We start from the raw sequence: 24,151 nt of genomic DNA, 5'->3' as shown, positions 1-24,151 counted from the left end.
ATACACTTTTGATATCAATATATGTTATTTATTTTAAACCTTAGCACCACTCTTGAGGTTCTCCTGATGCTCATGGTTAAAAATGGATCATAACAAAAAGAAATGGACATGTACTGCACTCCCTTATTCTGTTCTTATCCTCCTTAAGCAGCCTCTTTTAATCCGTGTTTTATTTCAGATCTTCTGGTAATTTCTTTCATTTCTGTGTGATAGTGTTATGTTGGCCTTTCTTGAAGTGTCAACTTTGGGTGTTGTCCATTGTTTTTCTGCTATGATAGAAGAGGAATTAACTAATTTATACAATTTTCTAAGATGTAGGCTTCTCAAAAATTTTGTTACTGTTCTCAGTCTCTCCAGCTGTCACTTTAATTTTAAACAACACACTTAAGCATCGTTTTGCTTTTCTGTCATTCATAGACAGTATTTCTTGAATCCCTATTCTGTAAATTATATTTAAGGCTTTCACCCTTCTTCCACCTTCCTATCTCTATTTCACACCTTTTTCAGCTATATATGCTTTTGTATTGTCAGTGTTGATTTCATTTGCCTCCTATTCTGTAGCCATTGTTATTTTCTGAAATTTGTCAATGTATTTATTCTAAAAGTAAAAATTCAGTAAACAGTGTTAATGTCTTATACATATGTATATGTTGTAGTTTTCATTAAGCTCTTCACAATAAGGAGAGAAGAGGAAGAAAATTATATAATATATCATCTGTTTTATAGGTGAGCACACTCAGCTGCTCAAAACTCTCTAATGGGTTTCTGGCTTACGTATAGTAAATCCAAAGGCCTTATTGCTTCAGAGACCCTACATGATTTGGCACTTGCCTTCTTTTCCATTTCATCCCTTACTGTATTCTCCATTATACATGTTTGTTTTAGTCATACTCATCTTTTTGCTGTTTCTTTAAATGCACCTAGTACACCTCTGTCGTACGTATTTTGTTTTTTGCCTAGAACTTTCTTCCTCACATATCTTTGAAGCTTACCTCATCATTTCATTTAGCTTTAACTTAACCTGTCGGAGACGCTTTTCCTGACCACCCTAATAGCTCCCCACTCCTCATCAGTATCTTTCTATTTCTTCTGTTTTTTTCACCATAATACTGACATTATAATTATGCATTTATTTATTTGTTCATAGTCTGCATACCTGCCTCCCTCTACTCTAGCACTCTGGACACCAAATATATCTTCATAAATTTATTTTCTTCGTCTAGTGTCGAGGGGAGTGCCTACCACATATTTGGCACTTATGAAGTGTTTATTGAAGAGACAAAAGCATGTGTTACATATTGGATTTTATGTGTTTCTTTAAGGAACTAAGGTCAAGTCTTTCTCCTTACTCAAAGGAGAATTTTCTAGTGTTAATTTCAGATGGATTCTTGCATAATGTATAACTACCTTTGTGATTCTGAAGTTTTTACAAGCTGTGGATTCTGTATCTTTCCAGTTTTGAATTTACTTTCAGGTTTTACTGAGTATTTTCTCAAATATTTTTCTAAGGATGAGTGGAACATAAACTTTTCTTGCTAGCTTAAAGATATCTTTTCTGCTTGCATACTAAAAAAATTTTTGTCCTTATTTTTATTTTGCATTTTTTAAAACGAGTGATGCCTTCTCATTGTACAAAAATAAACTACATAAAAAAATACACATTGAGAGACTTCCCTGGTGGTCCAGTGGTTAAGAATCCACCTTCTGATGCATGGGATGCAGGTTCGATCCCTGGTCGGGATCCGACATGCCATGGGGCAACTAAGCCCACGTGCCACAACTACTGAGCCCACATGCTCTAGAGCCCGTGTGCTACCACTAGAGAGCCTGCGTGCTGCAACTACTGAGCCCACATGCCACAACTAGAGAGCCTGTGCACCACAACTACTGAGCCTGCGTGCTCTAGAGCCTGCATGCCACAACTAGAGAGAAGCCCATGCGCCACAATGAAAGATCCTGCATACTACAATGAAGATCTCGCATTCCACAACTAAGACCAAGCACAGCCAAAATAAATACACTAAATTAACAAAAAAAATGTATACATTGAGAAGTATGGCTCTCACTCCTGTTCCTGTCTTCCCCATTTTTTTCTGTTCCCTAAAACACATAACCACTTGTTTTAGTTTCATGGGTATCCTTCTACTCTATTTTTTCCCCATCTTTATTGAGATATAATTTACATATATAAATGTATAAGTTTAATGTGTAAAATGTAATGATTTGATACACATATATATTGCAAAATGATTACCACAATAAGCTTAGTTAACACATTATCACTTCACATAATTTCCATTTTGTTGTTGTGGTGGTGGTGAGAACATTTAATATTTACTTTCTTAGTATCTTTCAAGTATACAGCACAGTATTGCTACCTGTAAACACCATGCTGTACATTAGATCCCAGAACTTACTCACCTTATAACTGGTAGTTTATACTTTTTGAACATCTCATTTCCTCCACCTTCCAGCCTCTGGCAACCACCAGTCTACTCTCTGTTTCTATCAGTTGAGCGTGTTTAGATTCCACATATAAGTGATATCATACAGCATTTGTCATTCTTTATCTCACCCTCGGCATTCATCCACATTGTTGCAAACGTCAGGATTTCCTTCAATTTTATGGCTGAAAAATATTCCATTGTGTGCATGGGTGTGTGTGTTTATCATATTTATCCATTCATCCATTGACAGACACCTAGGTTCTTTTCGTGTCTTGGGTATCGTAAATAAAGACACAATGAATATGGGGTGCTGCAGATATCTCTTCAAGATAGTATTTTAATTTCCTTCAAATATATACCCAAAATTGGGATTGCTGGATTATATGGTAGTTCTAGTTTAAATTTTTTGAGGAACCTCCATAGTGTTTCCTATAGTTGCTGTATCAATTTCCCTTCCCACCAGTGGTGCACAAGGTTCCCTTTTCTCCATGTCCTTACCAGCACTTCTTTTATATTTTTGATAATAGCCATTCTAATAGGTCTGAGATGGTATCTCATTGTGTTTTTTTGTTGTTGTTGTTGTCCATGCTGTGCAGCTCGTGGGATTGAACCTGGGCCACAGCAGTGAAAGCACCGAGTCCTAACTACTGGACTTCCAGGGTCCTCCCTCATTTGTGGCTTTGATTTGCATTTTTCTGATGATTAGTGATGTTGAGCATTATTTCATGTACTTTTTGGCCATTTGTATGTCTTCTTTGGAAAAAAGGTTTTTCAGGTCTTTGCCCATTTTTATGGTTACAAACTTTGTTTTTTTTTTTTTTTTGGCGGTACGCGGGCCTCTCACTGTTGTGGCCTCTCCCGTTGCGGAGCACGGCCTCTGGACGCGCAGGTTCAGAGGCCATGGCTCACGGGCCCAGCCGCTCCGCGACATGTGGGATCTTCCCGGACCGGGGCACGAACCCGTGTCCCCTGCATTGGCAGGCGGACTCTCAACCACTGCGCCACCAGGGAAGCCCCTTCTGCCCATTTTTTAATTGGGTTGTTTGTTTTTTTAATATTGAGCTGCATGAGCTTTTTATGTATTTTGGAGATTAATCCTTTGTCCGTTGATTTGTTTGCAAATATTTTCTCCCACATTGAGGGTTGTGTTTTCGTCTTGTTTACAGTTTTCCTTTGCTGTGCAAAAGCTTTTAAGTTTCATTAGGTCCCATTTATTTTTGTTTTTATTTCCATTACTCTAGGAGGTGGGTCAAAAAAGATCTTGCTGTGATTTATGTCAGAGTGTTCTTCCGATGTTTTCCTCTAAGAGTTTTATAGTGTCTGGTCTTACGTTTAGGTCTTTAATCCATTTTGAGTTTATTTTTGTGTATGGTGTTAGGAAGTGTTCTAATTTCACTCTTTTCCATATAGCTGTCCAGTTTTCCCAGCACCACTCATTGAAGAGACTGTCTTTTCTCCATTGTATATCCTTGCCTCCTTTGTCGTAGATCAGTTGACCAGAGGTGTGTAGGTTTATGTCTGGGCTTTCTGTCCTGTTCCATTGATCTATATTTCTGTTTTTGTTCCAGTGCCCTATTGTCTTGATTACTGTAGCTTTGTAGTATAGTATGAGGTGAGGGAGTATGATTCCTACAGTTCTTTTTTCCTCAAGATTGCTTTGGCTATTCAGGGTCTTTTGTGTCTCCATACAACTTTTAAGATTTTTTTGTTCTAGTTTGTAAAAGTGCCATTGGTAATTTGATAGGGATTGCATTGAATCTGTAGATTGCTTTGAGTAATATAGTCATTTTCACAATATTGATTCTTCCAATCCAAGAACATGGTATATCTCTCCATCTGTTTGTGTCATCTCTGATTTCTTTCATCAGTATCTGATAGTTTTCTGAGTACAGGACTTTTACCTCCTTAGGTATGTTTATTCCTAGGTATTTTATTCTTTTTGTGGCAGTGGTGAATGGGAGTGTTTCCTTAATTTCTCTTTCATATTTTTCGTCACTAGTGTCTAGGAATGCAAGAGACTTCTGTGCATTAATTTTGTATCCTGAAACTTTACTAAATTCATTGATTAGCTCTAGTAGTTTTCTGGTGGCATATTTAGGATTATCTATATATAGTATCATCTCATCTGCAAACAGTGACAGTCTTACTACTTCTTTTACAATTTGCATTCCTTTTATTTCTTTTTCTTCTCTTACTGCCATGGCTAGGACTTTCAAAACTATGTTGAATAATTCTGGCGAGAGTGAACATCCTTGTTTTCTTCCTGATCTTAGAGGAAATGCTTTCAATCTTTCACCGTTGAGAATGATGTTGGCTGTGGGTTTGTCATATATGGCCTTTATTATGTTGAGGTAGGTTCCCTCTATGCCCACTTTATGGAGAGTTTTTATCATAAATGGGTGTTGAATTTTGTCAAAATCTTTTTCTGCATCTATTGAGATGATCATATGGTTTTTATTCTTCAGTTTGTTAATATGGTGTATCACATTGTTTGATTTGCATATATCAAAGAATCCTTGCATCCCTGGGATAAATTCCACTTGATCATGATGTATGATCCTTTCAGTGTGTTGTTTGATTCTGTTTCCTAGTATTTTGTTGAGCATTCTTGCATCTGTGTTCATCAGTGATATTAGTCTGTAATTTTTTTTGTAGTATCTTTGTCTTGTTTTGGTATCAGGGTGATGGTGGCCTCGTAGAATGAGTTTGGGAGTGTTCCTTCTTCTGCAGTTTTTTTGGAAGAGTTGAGAAGGATGAGTGTTAGCTCTTCTCTGAATGTTTGAGAGAATTCACCTGTGAAAGGGTATGGTTCTGGACTTCTGCATGTTTGAAGATTTTTCATCACAGTTTCAGTTTCAGTGCTTGTGATTGATCAGTTCATACTTTCTATTTCTTCCTCGTTCAGTCTTGGAAGGTTATACCTTTCTAAGAATTCATCTGTTTCTTCCAGGTTGTCCATTTTATTGGCATAGATTGCTTATAGTAGTCTCTTATGATGCTTTGTATTTCTGTGGTGTCTGTTGTAACTTCTACTTTTTCATTTCTAATTTTATTGATTTGAGTCTGGCTAAAAGTTTATCAATTTTGTTTATCTTCTCAAAGCACCAGATTTTAGGTTTTTTGATCCTTGCTATTGTTTACTTTGTTTCTATTTCATTTATTTCTGCTCCGATCTTTATGATTTCTTTCCTTCTACTAACTTTGGGTTTTCTTTGTTCTTCTTTCTCTGGTTCTTTTAAGTGTAAGGTTAGATTGTTTCTTTGAGATTTTTCTTGTTTCTTGAGGTAGGGTTGTATTGGTATAAATTTCCCTCTTAGAACTGGGTTTGCTGCATCCCATAGGTTTTGGATCATTGTGTTTTTGTTGTCATTTGTCTCTAGGTATTTTTTATTTTCCTCTTTGATTTCTTCAGTGATCTCTTGGTTACTTAGTAACATATTGTTTAGCCTCCATATGATTGTGTTTCTTACGTTATTTTCCCTGTAATTTATTTCTAATCTCATAGTGTTGTGGTTTGAAAAGATGCTTGATATGATTTCAGTTTTCTTAAATTTACCGAGACTTGATTTGTAACCCAAGATGTGATCTATCCTGGAGAATGTTCCACGTGCACTTGCAAAGAAAGTGTAATCTGCTTTTTTTGGATGGAATGTCCTATAAATATCAATTAAGTCTCTCTGGTCTAATGTGTCATTTAAAGCTTGTGTTTCCTTATTTATTGTCATTTTGGATGACGTGTCCAATAGGAAAGTGGAGTGTTGAAGTCCCCTACTATTATTGTGTTACTGTCAATTTCCCCTTTTATAGCTGTTAGCATTTGACTTACATATTGAGGTGCTCCTATGTTGGGTACATAAATATTTACAATTGTTATATCTTCTTCTTGGATTGATCCCTTGGTCATTATGTAGTGTCCTTCCTTGTCTCTTTTAGTAGTCTTTATTTTAAAGTCTATTTTTTCTTTTATGAGTATTGCTACTCCAGCTTTCTTTTGATTTCCATTTGGATGGAATATCTTTTTCCATCCTCTTACTTTCAGTCTGTGTGTATCCCTAGGTATGAAGTGGGTCTCTTGTACACAGTATATATATGGGCCTTGTGTTTTTATCCATTCAGTGAGCCTGTCTTTTGGTTGGAGCATTTAATCCATTCACATTTAAGGTAATTATACATATGTATGTTCCTGTTACCATTTTCTTAATTGTTTTGGGTTTGTTTTTGTAGGTCCTTTTCTTCTCTTGTGTTTCCCACTTAGAGAATTTCTTTTAGCATTTGTTGTAGAGATGCTTTGGTGGTGCTGAATTCTTTGAGGTTTTGCTTGTTTGTAAAGCTTTTGATTTCTCTTTCGAATCTGAATGAGATCCTTGCTGGGTAGAGTAATCTTGGTTTTAGTTTCTTCCTTTTCATCACTTTAAATATATCTTGCCAGTCCCTTCTGGCTTGTGGTGTTTCTGCTGAGAAATCAGCTGTAAATCTTATGGGAGTTGTATGTCGTCATTTTTCCCTTGTTGCTTTTAATAATTTTTTTTCTTAAATTTTTGTCAGTTTGATTAGTGTGTGTCTTGACGTGTTTCTGCTTGGGTTTATCTTGCCTGGGACTCTGCACTTCCTGGACTTGGCTGGTTATTTCCTTTCTAATGTTAGGGAAGTTTTCGACTATAACCTCTTGAAATATTTTCTCGGGTCCTTTCTCTCTCTCTCTCTTCTCTTTCTGGGACCGCTATGTTGCGAATGTTGGTGTGTTTAATGTTGTCCCAGGGTCTCTTAGTCTGTCTTCATTTCTTTTTATTCTGTTTTCTTTATTCTCTTTTGTGGCAGTAAATTCTACCATTCTATCTTCCAGGTCACTTATCCGTTCTTCTGCCTCAGTTATTCTACTATTGATTCCTTCTAGTACATTTTTCATTTCAGTTATTGTATTGTTCAGCTCTGTTTGTTTGTTCTTTAATTCTTCTAGGTGTTCTTCTTTAATTCTTCTAGGTCTTTGTTAAACATTTCTTGCATCTTCTCGATATTTGCCTCCATTATTTTTCTGAGGTCCTGGATCATTTTTACTATCATTATTCTGAATTCTTTTTCTGAAAGGTTGCCTATCTCTACTTCATTTAGTTGTTTTTCTGGGGTTTTATCTTGTTCCTTTATGTGGTACATAGTCCTGTCACTTTTCATTTTTTCTATCTTACTGTGAATGTGGTTTTTATTCCACAGGCTGCAGAATTGTAGTTCTTCTTGCTCTTGCTCTCTGCCCTCTGGTGGATCAGGATATCGAAGAGGCTTGTGCAAGCTTCCTGCTGGGAGGGCCTTGTGGTTGGAAGAGCTTGGTGTAGCTCTGGTGGGCAAAGCTCAGTAAAACTTTAATCCACTTTTCTGCTGATGGGTGGGGCTCTGTTCCCTCCCTGTCGGTTGTTTGGCCTGAGGCGACCCAGCACTTGAGCCTACCCAGCTCTTTGGTGGGGCTAATTGTGGATTCCGGGAAGGCTCATGCCAGGGAGTACTTCCCAGAATTTCTGCTGCCAGTGTCCTTGCCCCTGTTGTAAGCCACAGCCACCCCCCTCCTATGCATAGGTCCTCCAACACTAGCAGGTAGGTCTGGTTCAGTCTCCTATGGGGTCACTTCTCCTTCCCCCGGGTACTGATGTGCACACTATTTTGTCTGTGCCCTCCAAGAGTGGAATCTCTGTTTTACCCAGTTCTGTCGAAGTCCTGCAATCAAATCCCGCTAGCTTTTAAAGTCTGATTCTCTGGGAATTCCTCCTCCCATTGCCAGACCCCCAATTTGGGAAGCCTGATGTGGGGCTCAGAACCTTCACTCCAGTGGGTGGACTTCTGAGGTATACTTGTTCTTTTGTTTGTGAATCACCCACCCAGCAGTTATGGGATTTGACTTTATTGTGATTGCGCCCCTCCTACCATCTCACTGGGGGTTCTCCTTTTTCTTTGGGTGTTGGGTATCTTTTGATGATTTTCAGTGTCTTTCTGTCGATGATTGCCCAGCAGTCAGTTGTGATTACGGTACTCTCGCAAGAGGGAGTTGTTCCATACAAACTTCAGGACTTCTATTTCTGTGAAAAATGCTTTTGGAATTTTGATAGGGATTGCTGTAAATCTGTAGATAGCTTTTGAGTAGTATAGTATAATATTAACTTTTTTCATACATGAATGTGTCTTTCTGTTTGTTTTTTCAGTGTTTCTCATCTTTGTCATATAGATTTCAGTGTATAGATCTTTCACCTCCCTGGTTAACTTTATTCCTGAGTATTTTATTGTTTTTGATACTGTTGTAAATGGGCTTGTTTTCTTTATTTCATTTTCAGATAGTTCATTGTTAGTATACAGAAATGCAACTGATTTTTGTTTGTTGATGATATATCTTGAAACTACTGAAATCATTTGTTAGTGCTAATAAATTTTTGGTGAAGTCTTCAGGATTTTCTATCAATATATATACGATGAGGTCATCTGCAAACGAAGATAGTTTTATATCTTCATTTCCAATTTAGTTGCCTTTTATTTCTTTTTCCTGTCTAATTATTCTGGCTGGGACTTCCAGTAGTATGTTGAATACAAGTGGTGAGAGTGGACATCCTTGTCTTGCTCCTGATCTTAGAGGAAAAGCTTTTTTCAACGTTTCACCCTTGAGTATGGTGTTAGCTGTGGACTTGTTATATATGGCCTTTTTTATGTTGAGGTGTAATCCTTCTGTTCCTAGTTTGTTGAGAATTTTTATCATGAAAGATGTTGAATTTAAATGCTTTTTGTGCATCTATTGAGACAATCATGATTTTTATCTTTCCATTAATGAGGTGTATTAAAATTATTGATTTCTTTATATTGAACCATGCTTGCATTTCAGTGGTAAATCCCAGTTGATTATGGTGTATGGGTCAATGATAGTGTAAAAAAAAATTTTTTTTTAAAATTTTTTGTCTGCACTGTGTGGCATGTGGGATATTAGTTCCCTAACTAGGGATCGAAGCTGCACCTCCTGCATTGGAAGGGCAGAGTCTTAACCTCTAGACCGCCAGGGAAGTCCTGGTGTATGATACTTTTAATGTGATTTTGAATTTGATTTGCTAGTATTTTCTTGATAATTTTTGCCTCTATATTCATCAGAAATGTTGGCTTGTAGTTTTCTTTTCCTGTAGTATCCTTATCTGGCCTTGGTGTGAGGATAATGCTTACCTCAGAAAATGAGTTTAATTCTTCTTGAAACATTTGGTAAACATTTAAAGCCTGAGAAGCTATCTGGTCCTAGGCTTTTTTGTTGTTGTTACTGTTGGGAGGTTTTTTATTTAATGTCTTTACTCATTATTGTTCTGTTCAGATTTTCTTTTTTCATGATTCAGTCTTAGTTATATGTTCCTAGGAATTTATTCCAGGTTGTCTAATTTGTTGGTGTATAATTGTTCATAGTAGTCTTTTATGACTCTTTATGTTTCTGTGGTATCAGTTGTAATGTCTTTTATTTATAATTTTATAATCTTGTTAAGTCCTTCGAAATGTTTGTCAATTTTGTTAATCTTTTCAAAAAACCAGCTTTTAATTTTTTTTTTATCTTTTCTATTATTTTCCTGTTCTCTATTTTATTCATTTCTGCTCTGATCTTTATCATCTTCTTTCTGCCAACTTTGGGCTGTTTTTCTTTTCTAGTTCCTCAATGTGTAAATTTAGATGGTTTATTTGAGATCTTTCTTTTTTTCTTAATGTAGACATTGATTGCTATAAACTTCCCACTGAGAACTGCTTTTGCTGCATCCCATGTGTCTTGTTTCCATTTTCACTTGTCTGAAGATATTTTTTGATTTTTTTTCTTTGATGCTCTGGTTGTCCAGGACTGTGTTATTTAATTTCCACATGTTTGTGAAATTTTCAGTTTTCCTCCTGTCAGTTTCTATTTTCATACCACTGTGGGCAGGAAAGATACTTGGTAGGATTTCATTCTTTTAATGTTTGCTAATACTTGTTTTGTGGTCTAACATGATTTATCCTGGAGAATGTTCTGTGTTCACTTGAGAAGAATGTTCTGTTGTTGGATGGAATGTTCTATATGTATCTGTTAGATTCATTTGATCTAAAGTTTAATACAAGTCTAATGTTTCCTTACTGATTTTCTGTCGGTATGATTTATCCATTGTTTAAAGTGGGGTGTTGAAGTTTGCTACTATTATACTGTTCTCTTTCTTCCTTCAGACCTGATACAGTCATTCTTTTTTTTTTTCAGTCATTCTTTTTAATTTTAGACATTCTAATAGATATTTAGCAATAGCAATATGTGGTTTTAATTCCTTGTGCTATCTATTTTTACATACAGTCATCCCTCCATATCCACAGGCTCTGCATCTGTGGATACCGAGGGTCGACTGTATTTCTCCATTTTATATAAGGTACTTGAGCATCTACAGACTTTGGCATTCGTCAGGGGGTCCTGGAACCCATCCTATTGGATACCAAGGGAATATGGTATTCATCTGTATCCCTCAAACTTCCTAAGCTTAATAGTTCCAGCCCCCTTTTTTTAAGATTCTGTAGGATATTCTATATAAACAATCATGGCATCTGAGAATAAAGATAGGTTTACTTCTTTTCCTGTCTGGTTTCCTTTTATTTCTTTTTCTTGTCTTAGTGTGCTGTCTAGTACCCTAGACAGTGTTGAACAGAAGTGGTGAGAGCAGACATCCCTGTCTTGTTCTGATCTTAGAGGGAAAGCATCCAGTCTTTCATTATTAAGTATGATGGTTTTTTAACGGATGTGCATTGTCCGGTTGAAAAAGTTCCATTCTACTTTGCTGAGAGCTCTTTTTATGAATCATTGTTGGATTTTTTTCAAATGTCTGTTCTTTTTTCAGATGTCACTGCATTTATTGCAGTGACCATATGATTTTCTTTTTCAGTTTGTTAATATCATGGGTTACATTGATTAATATTTGAGTGTCAAACCATTCTTACATTTTCCTTGAGTCATGATGTATTATCTATTTTCATATATTGTTTTATTCAGTTTTCTAAAATTCTGTTTTAGAGTTTTTATGTGTACATTAAGGATATTGGTCCATAGTTTTCTTGTATCAATGAGTTGGTAAGTATACTGTTCTTTTTAGTTTTCTAAAATACTTGGTACAGAATTTTCATCTTTTATGTTTTTAAAATACTTGGCAAAATTCACCAGCAAAGCAGTCTGGGCCTGGAGTTTTCTTTGTTGAAAATTCTAACTGCAGTTTGTTAATAAAAATGGACAATGTCTTGAGTAAATTTTGTTTAGTATGTGTGTTTCAGGGATTTTGTTAACTCCCCAAGTTGTTGAATTTTTTTGATAAAGTTGTCCACAGTGTTCTTTTATATGTTTAAATATTTGTAGAATGTGTAATGATGTCACTGCTCTCATTCCTGATACTGGTAATAAGTTCCCCCACCCCTTCTTTTTCTTGATTAGTCTGAGTAGAGGTTCATTAACTTTTGTCTTTTCAATGCACCAGTTTCTGGTTTTATCAATTTTCTCTGTTTTCCTGTTTTCTTTTTCATTGATTTCTGCTCTTATATTCATTATTTCCAATCTTCTTTTGACTTTTGATTTCATTGGCCTTCTTGTTACACCTTTTTGAGTAGAAGTGGAAGTCATTGTTATGGGACCTTTATCCTTCTAATATAGGTGTTTTTGTGCTGTAAATTTCCTTCTAAGCACTATGTTCGCTACAACCCCAAAATTGAGATATGTTGTGCTTTTATTGTCATTCAGTTAAAAATACGTTGTAATTTATTTTGTGATTTCTTTCTTGACCATGTGCAATTTTATAGTTTTCAAATATTTCTTTGTGTTAATGATTTCTAATTTAATTCCATTTTGGACAGAAAACATTTTATGGGACTTGAAGTCTTTTAAATATATTGAGATTTGTTTTATGCCCCATAGTAAATATCTTCTATATTGGTAAATATTTCATGTGTACTTAAAAAGAATGTATATTCTGCTGTTTTTGGTTGTTTCAGATGTGATAGTAAATCTGGTCCTAGTTACTCCACCTGGATTGAAAGTGGAAGTCAGTAATTCCTTCTCTTTTTTTTAAATTTAGATATAGTCCACATTCCATAAAATTCATCTCTTTTAAGTGTTCAGTGCAGTGCCTTTTTACTATATTCATAAAGTTGTATAGCTGTCACTGCTATCTAATTCCAGTATATTTTCACCATCCAAAAGAGAAAGTCCATACCAATTATCAGTCACTCCCATTCCCCCTCCACCAAGCTCTTGGCAGTCGCTATAATCTGCTTTCTGTCTCTGTAGATAAGCTTATTCTGTACTTTTTATGTAAATGAACCATATAATATGTGGCCTTTCAGACTGGCTTTCACTTAGCGTACTTTTTTAAGGTTCATCCATGTGGCAGCATGTATCATTATTTCTTTTTATGGCTGAATAATACTTCATTGTATGGATATTTTGTTATGAGCAAATGGGTTAGTCACATTTTGTTTATTCATTATTTGGTGAACATTTGAAATGCTTCCCTTTTTGTCTGTTATGAATAATGCAGCTATGAACTTGAGTGTAGAAGTTTTTCTGTGACATGTTTTCAGTTCTCTTGGGTATACATTTTGTTGTGGAATTGCTGGCTCTTAGCGTAACTCTGTTTCAGTTTTTGACCGTACTGCCAAACTGCTTTCCAAATAGCTGTACTATGTTGCATTCCTACCAGAAATGTATCAAGGTTCCAGTTTCTTGACATTCTAATTCTTCTTATATTTTGTGTTTTCTTTTTCTTAAATTATTATAGCCATCTTAATGATGTGAAGTGGTAATTCATTGTGGTTTTAGTTTTCATGAAGATTGAGACCTATGTTTCCTTCTAAGAGCTTTAAAGTTTTGGCTCTTACATTTATTTTTAATTTTTTTTACATCTTTATTGCAGTATAATTGCTTTACAATGGTGTGTTAGTTTCTGCTTTATAACAAAGTGAACCAGTTATACATATACATATGTTCCCATATCTCTTCCCTCTTGCGTCTCCCTCCCACCCTCCCTAGCCCACCCCTCTAGGTGGTCGCAAAGCACTGAGCTGATCTCCCTGTGCTATGTGGCTGCTTCCCACTAGCTATCTATTTTACATTTGGTAGTGTATATATGTCCATGCCACTCGCTCACTTTGTCACAGCTTACCCTTCCCCCTCCCCATATCCTCAAGTCCATTCTCTAGTAGGTCTGTGTCTTTATTCCTGTCTTACCCCTAGGTTCTTCATGACATTTTTTTCCCTTAAATTCCATATATATGTGTTAGCATATGGTATTTGTCTTTCTCTTTCTGACTTACTTCACTCTGTATGACAGACTCTAGGTCCATCCACCTCATTGCAAATAGCTCAATTTCGTTTCATTTTATGGCTGAGTAATATTCCATCTTATATATGTGCCACATCTTCTTTATCCATTCATCCGATGATGGACACTTAGGTTGTTTCCATCTCCTGGCTATTGTAAATAGAGCTGCAGTGAACATTTTGGTACATGACTCTTTTTGAATTATGGTTTTCTCAGGGTATATGCCCAGTAGTGGGATTGCTGGGTCATATGGTAGTTCTATTTGTAGTTTTCTAAGGAACCTCCATACTGTTCTCCATAGTGGCTGTACCAATTCACATTCCCACCAGCAGTGCAAGAGTGTTCCCTTTTCTCCACACCCTCTCCAGCATTTATTGTTTCTAGATTTTTTGATGATGGCCATTCTGACTGGTGTGAGGTGATATCTCATTGTAGTTTTGATTTACATTCCTCTAATGATTAATGATGTTGAGCGTCCTTTCATGTGTTTGTTGGCAGTCTGTATATCTTCTTTGGAGAAATGTCTATTTAGGTCTTCTGCCCATTTTTGGATTGGGTTGTTTGTTTTTTTGTTATTGAGCTGCATGAGCTGCTTGTAAATTCTGGAGATTAATCCTTTGTCAGTTGCTTCACTTGCAAATATTTTCTCCCATTCTGAGGGTTGTCTTTTGGTCTTGTTTATGGTTTCCTTTGCTGTGCAAAAGCTTTGAAGTTTCATTAGGTCCCATTTGGCTCTTACATTTAAATCTTTGATCATTTTCAGTTAATTTTTGTATGTGATGTGAAGTAGGGATCCAAATTCCTTTTGCTTGTGTATATCCAGGTGTCCTAGCATCAATTGTTGAAAAGATTATTGTTTCTCCATTGAATGGTCTTGGACCCCTTGTCAAGAATTACCTGACCATAAATGTATGGGTTATTTCTGGACTCAGTTCCATTCCATTGATTGATATGTCTATGATCATGACAGTACCACACAGCCTTGGTTACTGTAGCTCTGTAGTAAGTTTTTCTAATTCCTTTTTAGGTGACTTGGTTTTATGTCTCTGGATATAAAATGGGCTAATTAAAATAAATTTAAATAAAACTTAAGAAAGACTCATATTTCATTGTGAATTTATAGAACATTGTGCTTGCCAAATGGCACTCAGTATGCATTTTCACTAAGTAAACTGGTAAATACTATTTACCATAGACATAACGTCATTAGAGATATAAATTTTAAACCATCAGCTAAGTGAAGATGGCATACTCATTTTACTTTCAGTCTGCTTAAATTTCTATTTTGCTTTCTTTTTAGGTTAATACGATCTGTTGGAATGAGACTGGAGAATATATTTTATCTGGCTCAGATGACACCAAGTTAGTAATTAGTAATCCTTACAGCAGAAAGGTAAAGTGGTTTTAAAAATCTACAACTTAATGAGAAAAACAAAAATCAAGAAGCTAGAAATCAAGAAATAGTGAATAATCATGGAGTGGGCATTTGTAAAGAATATCCCTATTTTTCTAAAGTTATATAATTTGGAAGTTATCACATGCAAGTTCCTTAGTTTCTTTAAGAAAACATTAGATTTCATTCAGCCTTTTGACTCTAGAAAATTTAAATATGCTTCATTTTATGCATGTGGATAAAATTGCCAAAAGTGACATTATCTCAATAAGCCATTCTTTTGGGGGAAAAATGTGATTTTTTTTCTTTTATGCTCACAGAATCTAATCTTCAGCCAAGCAGTTTAAGAAACTGAATTTTATCAGTTTACAAACAGTGGCTAGGTTCTAATGAAATGCTTCATAACATCCAGTTCAGTAAACTGGGATATCATATTAAATTTTAATTTGCATTATGTTCTGATTTTTATTGGCCCTTCTTCTGACTTTATAAGGGTAAGTATACAAATACTTTTATATGAATGAGAATACTGTAGATGGGCAGACTGAAGTCATATTTAATATTAGCAATCTTACAGAATAAATTGTTCATGTATTTTTTGTTTTTCTACATTTAAATAGTTAAGATATTTAAATAAATGTTTGTGGTTCTTCAACCTAATAAAAGGTTTGTATGGAGGCTATCCTTGATTAAAGGACAGGTCATAGTTTTATTTCAGAGATAGCTTTACTTAATTGTCCTGACTTAGCAGAGGGAAACTTGATGTTTCAGAATCCTGCTTGTCTTAGCTCTGCAATTACTCAGAGAACCTTCCTGGAATAATGTATATGTGGAATGCTTTTTGATCATCACTATCAGAATTTTAATGTTTACAGTATTTAAATCACTCATCTAGATACCAATGGAATAATTTTTTTGTTTTGAAAAGATACAGAGCTTTACTCTTTTTTAAAAAAAATATTTATTTATTTGGCTGCATCAGGTCTTAGTTGCGGCACACGGGATCTTTCGTTGTGGCGTGTGGGCTCTTCGTTGTGGTGCATGGGCTTCTCTAATTGCGGTGTGCAGGCTTCTCTCTAGTTGTGTACGGGCTCCAGAGCACGTGGGCTCAGTAGCTGTGGCGCACGGGCTCTCTAGTTGTGGCGCACAGGCTCTAGAGTGCATGGGCTCAGTAGTTGCGGCATGCAGGCTTAGTTGTCCTGCAGCATGTGGGATCTTAGTTCCCCAACCAGGGATCAAACCCATGTTCTCTGCAATGGAAGGTAGATTCTTAACCACTGGACCACCAGGGAAGTCCCAGAGCTTTACTGTTTCTTATAAAATTGTTGTAAAATACACATTACATAAAATTAAGCATATTAACCATTTTTAAGAGTTCAGTTCACTGACATTAAGTACATTCATATTGTTGTGATACCATCACCATCATCCAGCTGCAAAACTCTTCTCATCTTGCAAAACTGAAACTCTATACCCATTAAGCAATAACCCTTCATTCTTCCCTCCCCCAGCCCCTGACAACCACTGTTCTACTTCCTGTCTCTATGAATTTGTCTACTCCAGGTACTTCATATAAGTGGTTTTATACAGTATTTGTCCTTTGTGACTGGCTTATTTTACTTAGAATAAGGTCCTTAAGGTTCATCCATGTGCAGCATGTGTCAGTATTTCCTTTCTTTTTAAGGTTGACAAATATTCCATTGTATGTATGTATCACGTTTTGTTCAGCCTTTCATCTGTCAGTGAACACTTGGGTCATTTCCACCTTTTGGCTATTGTGAATAATGCTGCTATAAGCAGAGCTGTACAAATATCTCTCCAAGTCCTTGCCTTCAGTTATTTTGTGAATATCCCCATTGGAATAATTTTTAAAAGATCTTATTTTTCCTTTATTTGCTTATTTTAAAAAAATGATAATCACTTTGATGTATGGTTCCCAGTAGAATATATATATTTGAAAAGTGATTACTCTTCTTTTTCAGTTTGAGAAATGATTAATCAGATAATACTTTAAAAGATTTTGAGTATAACAAGACTTTATAGTTTTCACATAGTGGTTTTAATAGATCCAAATTTGCTGTCATATAGGAATATTTTTTGTTTTTAAACACTGATGATTCACTACATAGGAAAATAAAGTTTTTTGATCTTGAGTCAGATATTATCTGTTCCTATAGTTTTACTCTCTTTTTAAATCCTGTGAGTTCATGGAAAGATTAATTTATTGCATATAAAAGTTTTGATACTTTTTAAAAATAGATTTAACTGTTCCTTATTAATGGCATCATGTCTTAGTTATATATATCATAGATCTCAAATACATAAAAAAGAGAAGCTTCTTTTTTCAAAAATTACAGGCTAGTTTATTTGGACCAATCCTCCCACTGAAATCAACTCAAAAATGCTTGATTAAAAACTTTAAAAATTATCCTAAAAGTAAATAACTGTCTTGATAGTAAGGAATTATCAGTCCAAAATGGAAGGGAAAAAGGGAATCCAGAGAAGTGAGCATGATAGCCACTTTTGCCCTGAAGATATTTGTCAGTCTTGGCATAGCTAAACTTTAGTTTTGGTGGCCTTGAAGGTCAAGGTAAATAGAAACAAAGCTCAGGATCCTAGTCAGGTATGGATTCCTATAAGAGACCTCGCACAATATTCTGGGACCCCCAAAGGGCCTCCTCCTCAAGGTATAGATGAAACAGAAGGAAGTTAGCCCTCAGGTAGCCTTGCAGCATCTTCTGTAAAAGAAATCCTGAGTATATGCAGAATTTTTCTTGATTTGGCTTCATTCAGCTACCTTTAGTTCTTAGAGCATAAAATGTTGTTTGTTTCTTCTATGCTTTGCTTCTGCTTTTCTCTCTTTGTGGGATGTTCTGCTGTCCCATGCACCTCCTACTTAGTTGGCAAGTTTAATTTCATCCTTCAAGCCTCAGCTCTTATCTGTGATATATCTCTAGTTTACCAAGGCAGATGCAGGCATTCCTTCCTCTGTGTTCTCGTATTTTATGGATAACTCAATTATTATGTTTGTTTGCATGTTGCTCACCATTAGACTATAACTTCTTTGGAACAATGACCATTTCTTTTTCCTTTTTGTTTCCTCAACACTTAGTAAATTTCCTGTCATGTAGTAGGTGCCCAATAAATATTAGTAAAAGAAAGGCAAGAAGTTTCTGTATTCAATGCCTTAGACAAGGGTAGGCATGGGTTGGAGGAGGGGTGATTTTTACTAAGAGATTGAAGAGCTAGCATCTTCTATCTAGATACTCCTGGACCAAGCATGAAGTTTTGAAAGTGTTGTATATAACGTGATGCAGGAGGGAAGAGATACCTGCTTGGCCAGCTAGATTAGTCAGAGTAACCTGATGATCAGCAAAGTGATAGACATTACAGCTAGTTCACTTTCATATTTATTACTAATTGTAGTTAACAATATGTTTTGTTCATTTTAGATTAAGTTACTCTGCCATCTTCCACCTCTGTAGGCCATTATTCTTAGATGTTTTCTGAAAAAGTATTATAACGCATTAATCCAAGGAAAGCACAAATAAGAAAATAAATCTAGCTTTCAAAAATTGTAACTGCAGCTGCACATCTATTTTTTTAAATCGACTTTACTGCTATTTATCTCCAGTAGCGTGCATATCTGTATTGGCTGTATTGATTCCATTTCAACAATTAAAAACAAATTCCGACCTTTGGTGAAATTACTAACTGTATATAGATGAGTACTATAGTTCTTCCAACAATTATCTATTAATAAATTAGGGAAAGAAGCAGTACAAAATGAAGTTAACATGATTATGCAGGGGTCAGGTAGTAGGTTTGATAGGCTAGATTAAGGAGTTTACTTTTTAGTGTAATTGAAATAGCTGATCACTAGAGTATTTTAAACATGGAAATGATATGATTTGTCTTTTTAAAAGTTAGCTGTGGTTGCTTTTTGGAGAGTAGCGTTTGAGTAAGATCAGAAGCTAGGAGATAGGAGGCCATTGATGTAATCCAGAGACTGAGATGAAAATCTCTGAGATTGTAGTTGAGAACAGATGATGGTTGAGGCAGAGATAATGGCATTAAAGGTGGTGAGAAGTAATTTGAAATGTATCTTGGACATGGATTTGCTGATGGATTTTATATAGTGGATGAGGGAAAGAGAAATGAAGGATGCTTCCTTAGTTTTTGACTTGATCAACTGTGTGGGTGGATATTGATGTTATTAAGATGGGGAATACTAGAGAAAAAGGAGTAAGTTTGGAGAGGGACATCTGAAATCAAGAGATTTGTTCAGAGGGAAAAGACTTCAGTTTTTTACTAATTACTTTAATGGTTACTCTGATTACTTTAATAAAGAAATTTCTTTCAATTTTTGAGTGATATGTGATATGCCAGTACACATGTTAATGTATTGAATGAGGTTCCTCCTTTTGTTTCTGGAGCTATACATAAACCTGTTGAATGGAGATAAATCAAATTGTTAAGAATAATGTCTGCTGAATGTGACTAAAGCAAAGTCAAAGGCCTATGAGACTAAGAAACTACTTACATTGTATGTAGTGACATATATACTTAGATACTTGGTAAACCATGCTGAGATATTTGACAGCATTAAAGGCTATGATTCTATCTTGTTTAAAGGCTTTACATTAATTATTCTCTGTGTTATTTCTTGTACCTTAATTGACCAGGTCTCAGTGTCTTATACTTGGAGAGAGGAATGAAAATTTTTAAAACATTTAACAGTTTTTATTCTCCATTGGCTTTGGTTGATGTAGGTGCAAATTCTCTCCCCTTTTTTTTAATTTGACCTTAATTAAATGTGTATTAATAAGACTTACAGTAAAGTATTGTATGGTACTCAGCAAATCCTTATTTTGTTCATGACCCTAGGTCTTAGATAAAATGAGGTGACTTAAATACTTAAGGTGGTCAAGGTAAGTAGCTGCTAATACTTATACCAGATCTGTGTTCTGATTTGGTGTCGTACTTCAGTTATGAATTTGTCAGTGTTATACAGTAAATACTCACTTAAAACCAAACCAAAAATAAAGTTGAAATATCTTTTCCTAAATTTATTTTAAGATTTTAAAACTGATGAAAAAGTTGAAAGAATAGTACAATGAACATCCACAAATAGATTGTTTAAAAAAGTATTTTAGAGTAAGTTGGAAGCATTATGCACTTCATTCATGAATACTTTGACATCTGTCTACTAAGAACAATAACATTATCCTATATAGCTATAATGCAGTTACCATGGTCAAGATATGTAATATTGAATACAGAGTTGATCCTCATTACTTACAGATTCCATATTTGCAAATTCACCTACTCATTAAGTTTATTTTTAACCCCCAAATCAATACTTCCAGTGTTTTCCTCGTCATTTATGGCCATATACATGTACAGAGTGGCAAAAAATTTGAGTTGCCCAGCACATACATCAACACTCACATTCCCAGGTGAGATCAAACAAAGTGACACTCAGACTTCTTGTTTCAAATCAAATACTGTAAGCATACTGTATTGTATCCTTTTTGTGATACATTTAGTGTCATAGGTTTTGTGTTTTTGTGCTTTTTGTTAGTGATTTCAATGTTGAAGTGGTCCTCAGGTATCGTGCTGAAGTACTATCTGGTATTCCTAAGTACAGGAAGCCTGGGATGTGCTTTATGGAGAAAATATGTTAGACAAGCTTCATTTAGGCATGAGTTACAGTGCTGTTGGCCATAAGTTCAATGTTAATGAATCAACAATATATATCAAATAAAGTGTCTTTAAACAGAAACACATGAAACAAAGTTACTTATTGATTAGTTGATGAAAATATTGTGACCAGAGCCTCACAGGAACCTAACCCTGTATTTCCGTAGGAGCAGTGATTCAGCACTTGCTTTTTCAGTGTTTGTGGTGACTTTACAGAGCACAACTACCAGTAGTAATGAGAATTGACCATATGCTGTTATCATATTTGTATAATATATACAGTTTTGTACTGTCAACTGAAAAAAATGCACAACCTAAAAGTTGAGAAATATGTTTTATTTGGTGGATATACCGAGGACTTAAGCCAGGGAGACAGCCTCTCAGATAGCTCTGAGGGACTGTTCTGGAGAGGTAAAGGAGGAGCTAGGATATATAAGAGTTTTTGCAAAAAAACCCTAGGTAGTCAGAACATCAAAAGATTACTGCTAATTAAAAAACCCCAGACATCTCAAGTTCAAGAATTTAGCTCTTTGTTTGGGAAGATGCAAGAATCTGGGCTTATTGAAATTGTTCCTTTGCTATGTACCTTAACTATCTATGGTCTGTATCCTCTTTTTCTCTATCTTGAATCCCCTCAGGGTGCACCATTGGGGGTGGCTGCAGAGACTGATGGCTTGATGGCTGGCAGCCTGCTTATCGCTGTTCTGAGTTCCCCTCAGGGTGCACCATGGGGGGGGTGGGGCCTGCAGTGACGGTTGGATGCAACATCCTTTGTTTACTGATATGGCAGGTGACATTCTTCGTCCATGGTATATTACATATATACACACATAATACGTGCACATATATACATGTATAGTCCATGTTCAAATTTTCCCATTTCAGTAATTTTGTCACTGCCATGCCTCCTTCAATCCAACCCCCAATCCAGCACCACATATTTCATTTATTTGTCATATTTCCTTTGTCTCCTTTAGAACAGTTCATTCAACTTTTTGGTCTTTCATGACATTGATATGTTGTTTTATTGTTATATTGACATATCAGTCAAGTTATTTTATAGAATGTCCCTCCATTTGGATTTGTCTGATTGTTTCTTCATGAGTAGATTAACATTAAACATTTTTGCTAGGAATTCTCCATGGGTGATGTTGTAGTACCTGATATTAATTTGTCCCCTAATTGGTGATGTTAAGTTTGATCTTTCCATTGTGTAGGTACATTTACCCTTTGTGATTATAAGCTACGGGGGAGTAGTGTGTTGGGACTGTGTGAATATTCTCTTTCATAGCAATCTTTCACACAGTGGTTTCAGTATTCATTGATTCTTGCCTTAATCAGTTGTTATAATGTGGTTATAAATAGTGATTTTTAATTCTGTCATTCTGCATTTATTAATTGACATTATTCTGTGAATAAGAGCATTTCCTTTGTCTTTGCCACCTTTGTGAAAAAATTACTGTGGGATTATAGATTTTTATTTTTATTCAATAAATTATAATCTATCACTGATATTTTTATTGATGCTTGAATTGCCCCAGTTTGTTCAGTAAGACATTTTTTGTTGTTCTTTTATTTATTTATTTAAAACATTTTATTGGAGTATAGTTGCTTTACAGTGTTGTGTTAGTTTTGTTCAGTAAGACATTTAAAGTGAACTAAAGCAACTTTGTGTCTGTGTTTTGACATATTCCCTTATTTTGAGCACATTTTTTTTTAAAAAAGCACACCAGATATTCCCATTGCATTAAATTCCCATTGTATATAATACATTGTGGGGATGTACCATAATTTATTCAGCCAGTCTCCTGTGTTTTGCTATTATAAATAACTCAGTAAGTAACTTGGTACTTTTTTTTTTAGTATTATTGGAGGTGTATCTTCAGCATAAATTCTTAGAAATAGACTTGTCTGATCAAAGGGTTAACGCATATGTGGTTTTGTGAGGTGCTGCTAAATTCCTCCCCATTGGTCTTGTACCATTTAGCAGTCCCACCAGAATTGTTTAAAGAGCCTGGTGTTCCGCGCCACCCCCCCTCCGCCCCCACCGCCCCGCATACTCACTTATACAGTATGTTGTCAAGCTTTTGAATTTTTCCCAGTCTGAAAAGTGGGAATTAGTAATCTCAATGTAGTTTCAATTTACATTTCCTTTATGAATAAACTTAGATGCTTTTTCACATTTTTAAGGGCCATTTGTATATCTTTGGACTATCTCTTCAGATCTTTTGCCCATTTTTAAAAAAATCAGGTTTTGTTGGGTTTTTTTCCCCCCCTCTCAATTTTTAAACACTGTTGGGGGATTTCGTCTTTTACCTGCAGTGTATGTTACAAATATTAAAATATTTATTTTAAACTGTATTTCTGTAACAGGAATTCTGGTCTTTTAAATTATTAAGGAGTTAGATGTAGGAAGTTCTGCTGTATCCTCATCTGTACCATTTCATTACTTTATGATTCATTTAAATTCAGTTTACTTTTATTTCTTCATCCTGAAAGGGAATAACTTAATAATCATCTAGTAAACAGTTTCAAAAGTCAATCAAGATAGTCTTTTTATATTTACTGAGGGTTTATGAATGAGTCAGATACACCAAGTAGGTGGAAATATGTATATTTAATTTTCAAGACACTGTTGTTGAAGCCAAGTTTGTGTGCCTGATGCACAATGAGGCCAAACAAACCTAAATGTCAGAGTTTGGAGCAGAGAAAGGTTTATTGCAAGGGCCATGCAAGGAGAACAGGTGACTCCTGCTCAAAAGACCCAAACTCCCCATGGGTTTCAGGGAAGACATTTTTATAGGCAGAAATCTGGGGGAGGGCTGCTGGGTGTGTAACCCTCCTCTGGTTGGCTGGTAGTGAGGTAACAGGGTGGTGTTCTAAGAATCTCCAGTCAGTCTGGGGTCCACATGCTTGTGCCCAGCCTGAAGTTACCATCCTCCACCTGGGTGGGAGGGGCTTAGTTCCTATAGAAGAACTCAAAGATATGTATCAAATTGTTATGCACAATCCCTTCTCCTTCCTGCAGAGAACCAGGACCGGTTCCCTTTGCAGTTTCTGCATTTTCTCAGTCCCCTAATTCGTAACTGTTTAATCTGCCCTTTGGAACTCAGGGAAGGCGTAGGAGGCTAAAAGCCTTCTTCCTACAAACAAGAAACAGGGGACATTGAAAGGCTTTTATGCCTGGGATGGCCCCACAGGGTCCTGCTTGGTTTCAGTCCCCCATTTTCTTTGATTCTCCTCAGTCATGAGAGGAACAGATGTTGGACGAGACGGAATAAAATTTGGATAGACAG

General features: G+C 35.7%; 1 protein-coding gene across 10 annotated transcripts in view; it reads left to right on the top strand.

Annotated features, from left to right (window-relative positions):
• Positions 1–24,151, top strand: part of DCAF6 (DDB1 and CUL4 associated factor 6) — a 179,938-nt gene that overhangs the window by 31,284 nt on the left and 124,503 nt on the right. For all 10 annotated transcript variants that reach the window (XM_033428015.2, XM_049715486.1, XM_049715488.1 and 7 more), the window contains one exon: positions 15,060–15,152. Coding sequence is in view for 8 of the 10 variants with exons in the window: in XM_049715486.1 (XP_049571443.1) it covers positions 15,060–15,152 (93 nt within the window). In the remaining 2 variants the exon portion in view is untranslated. The remainder of the gene's footprint in view (positions 1–15,059; positions 15,153–24,151) is intronic.

This window comes from Orcinus orca, chromosome 1 (genome assembly GCF_937001465.1).
Source record: "Orcinus orca chromosome 1, mOrcOrc1.1, whole genome shotgun sequence".
Classification (NCBI taxonomy): domain Eukaryota; kingdom Metazoa; phylum Chordata; class Mammalia; order Artiodactyla; family Delphinidae; genus Orcinus; species Orcinus orca.
The sequence above is the reverse complement of the archived record's forward strand: the minus strand, read 5'-3'. Positions and strand labels throughout refer to the sequence as shown.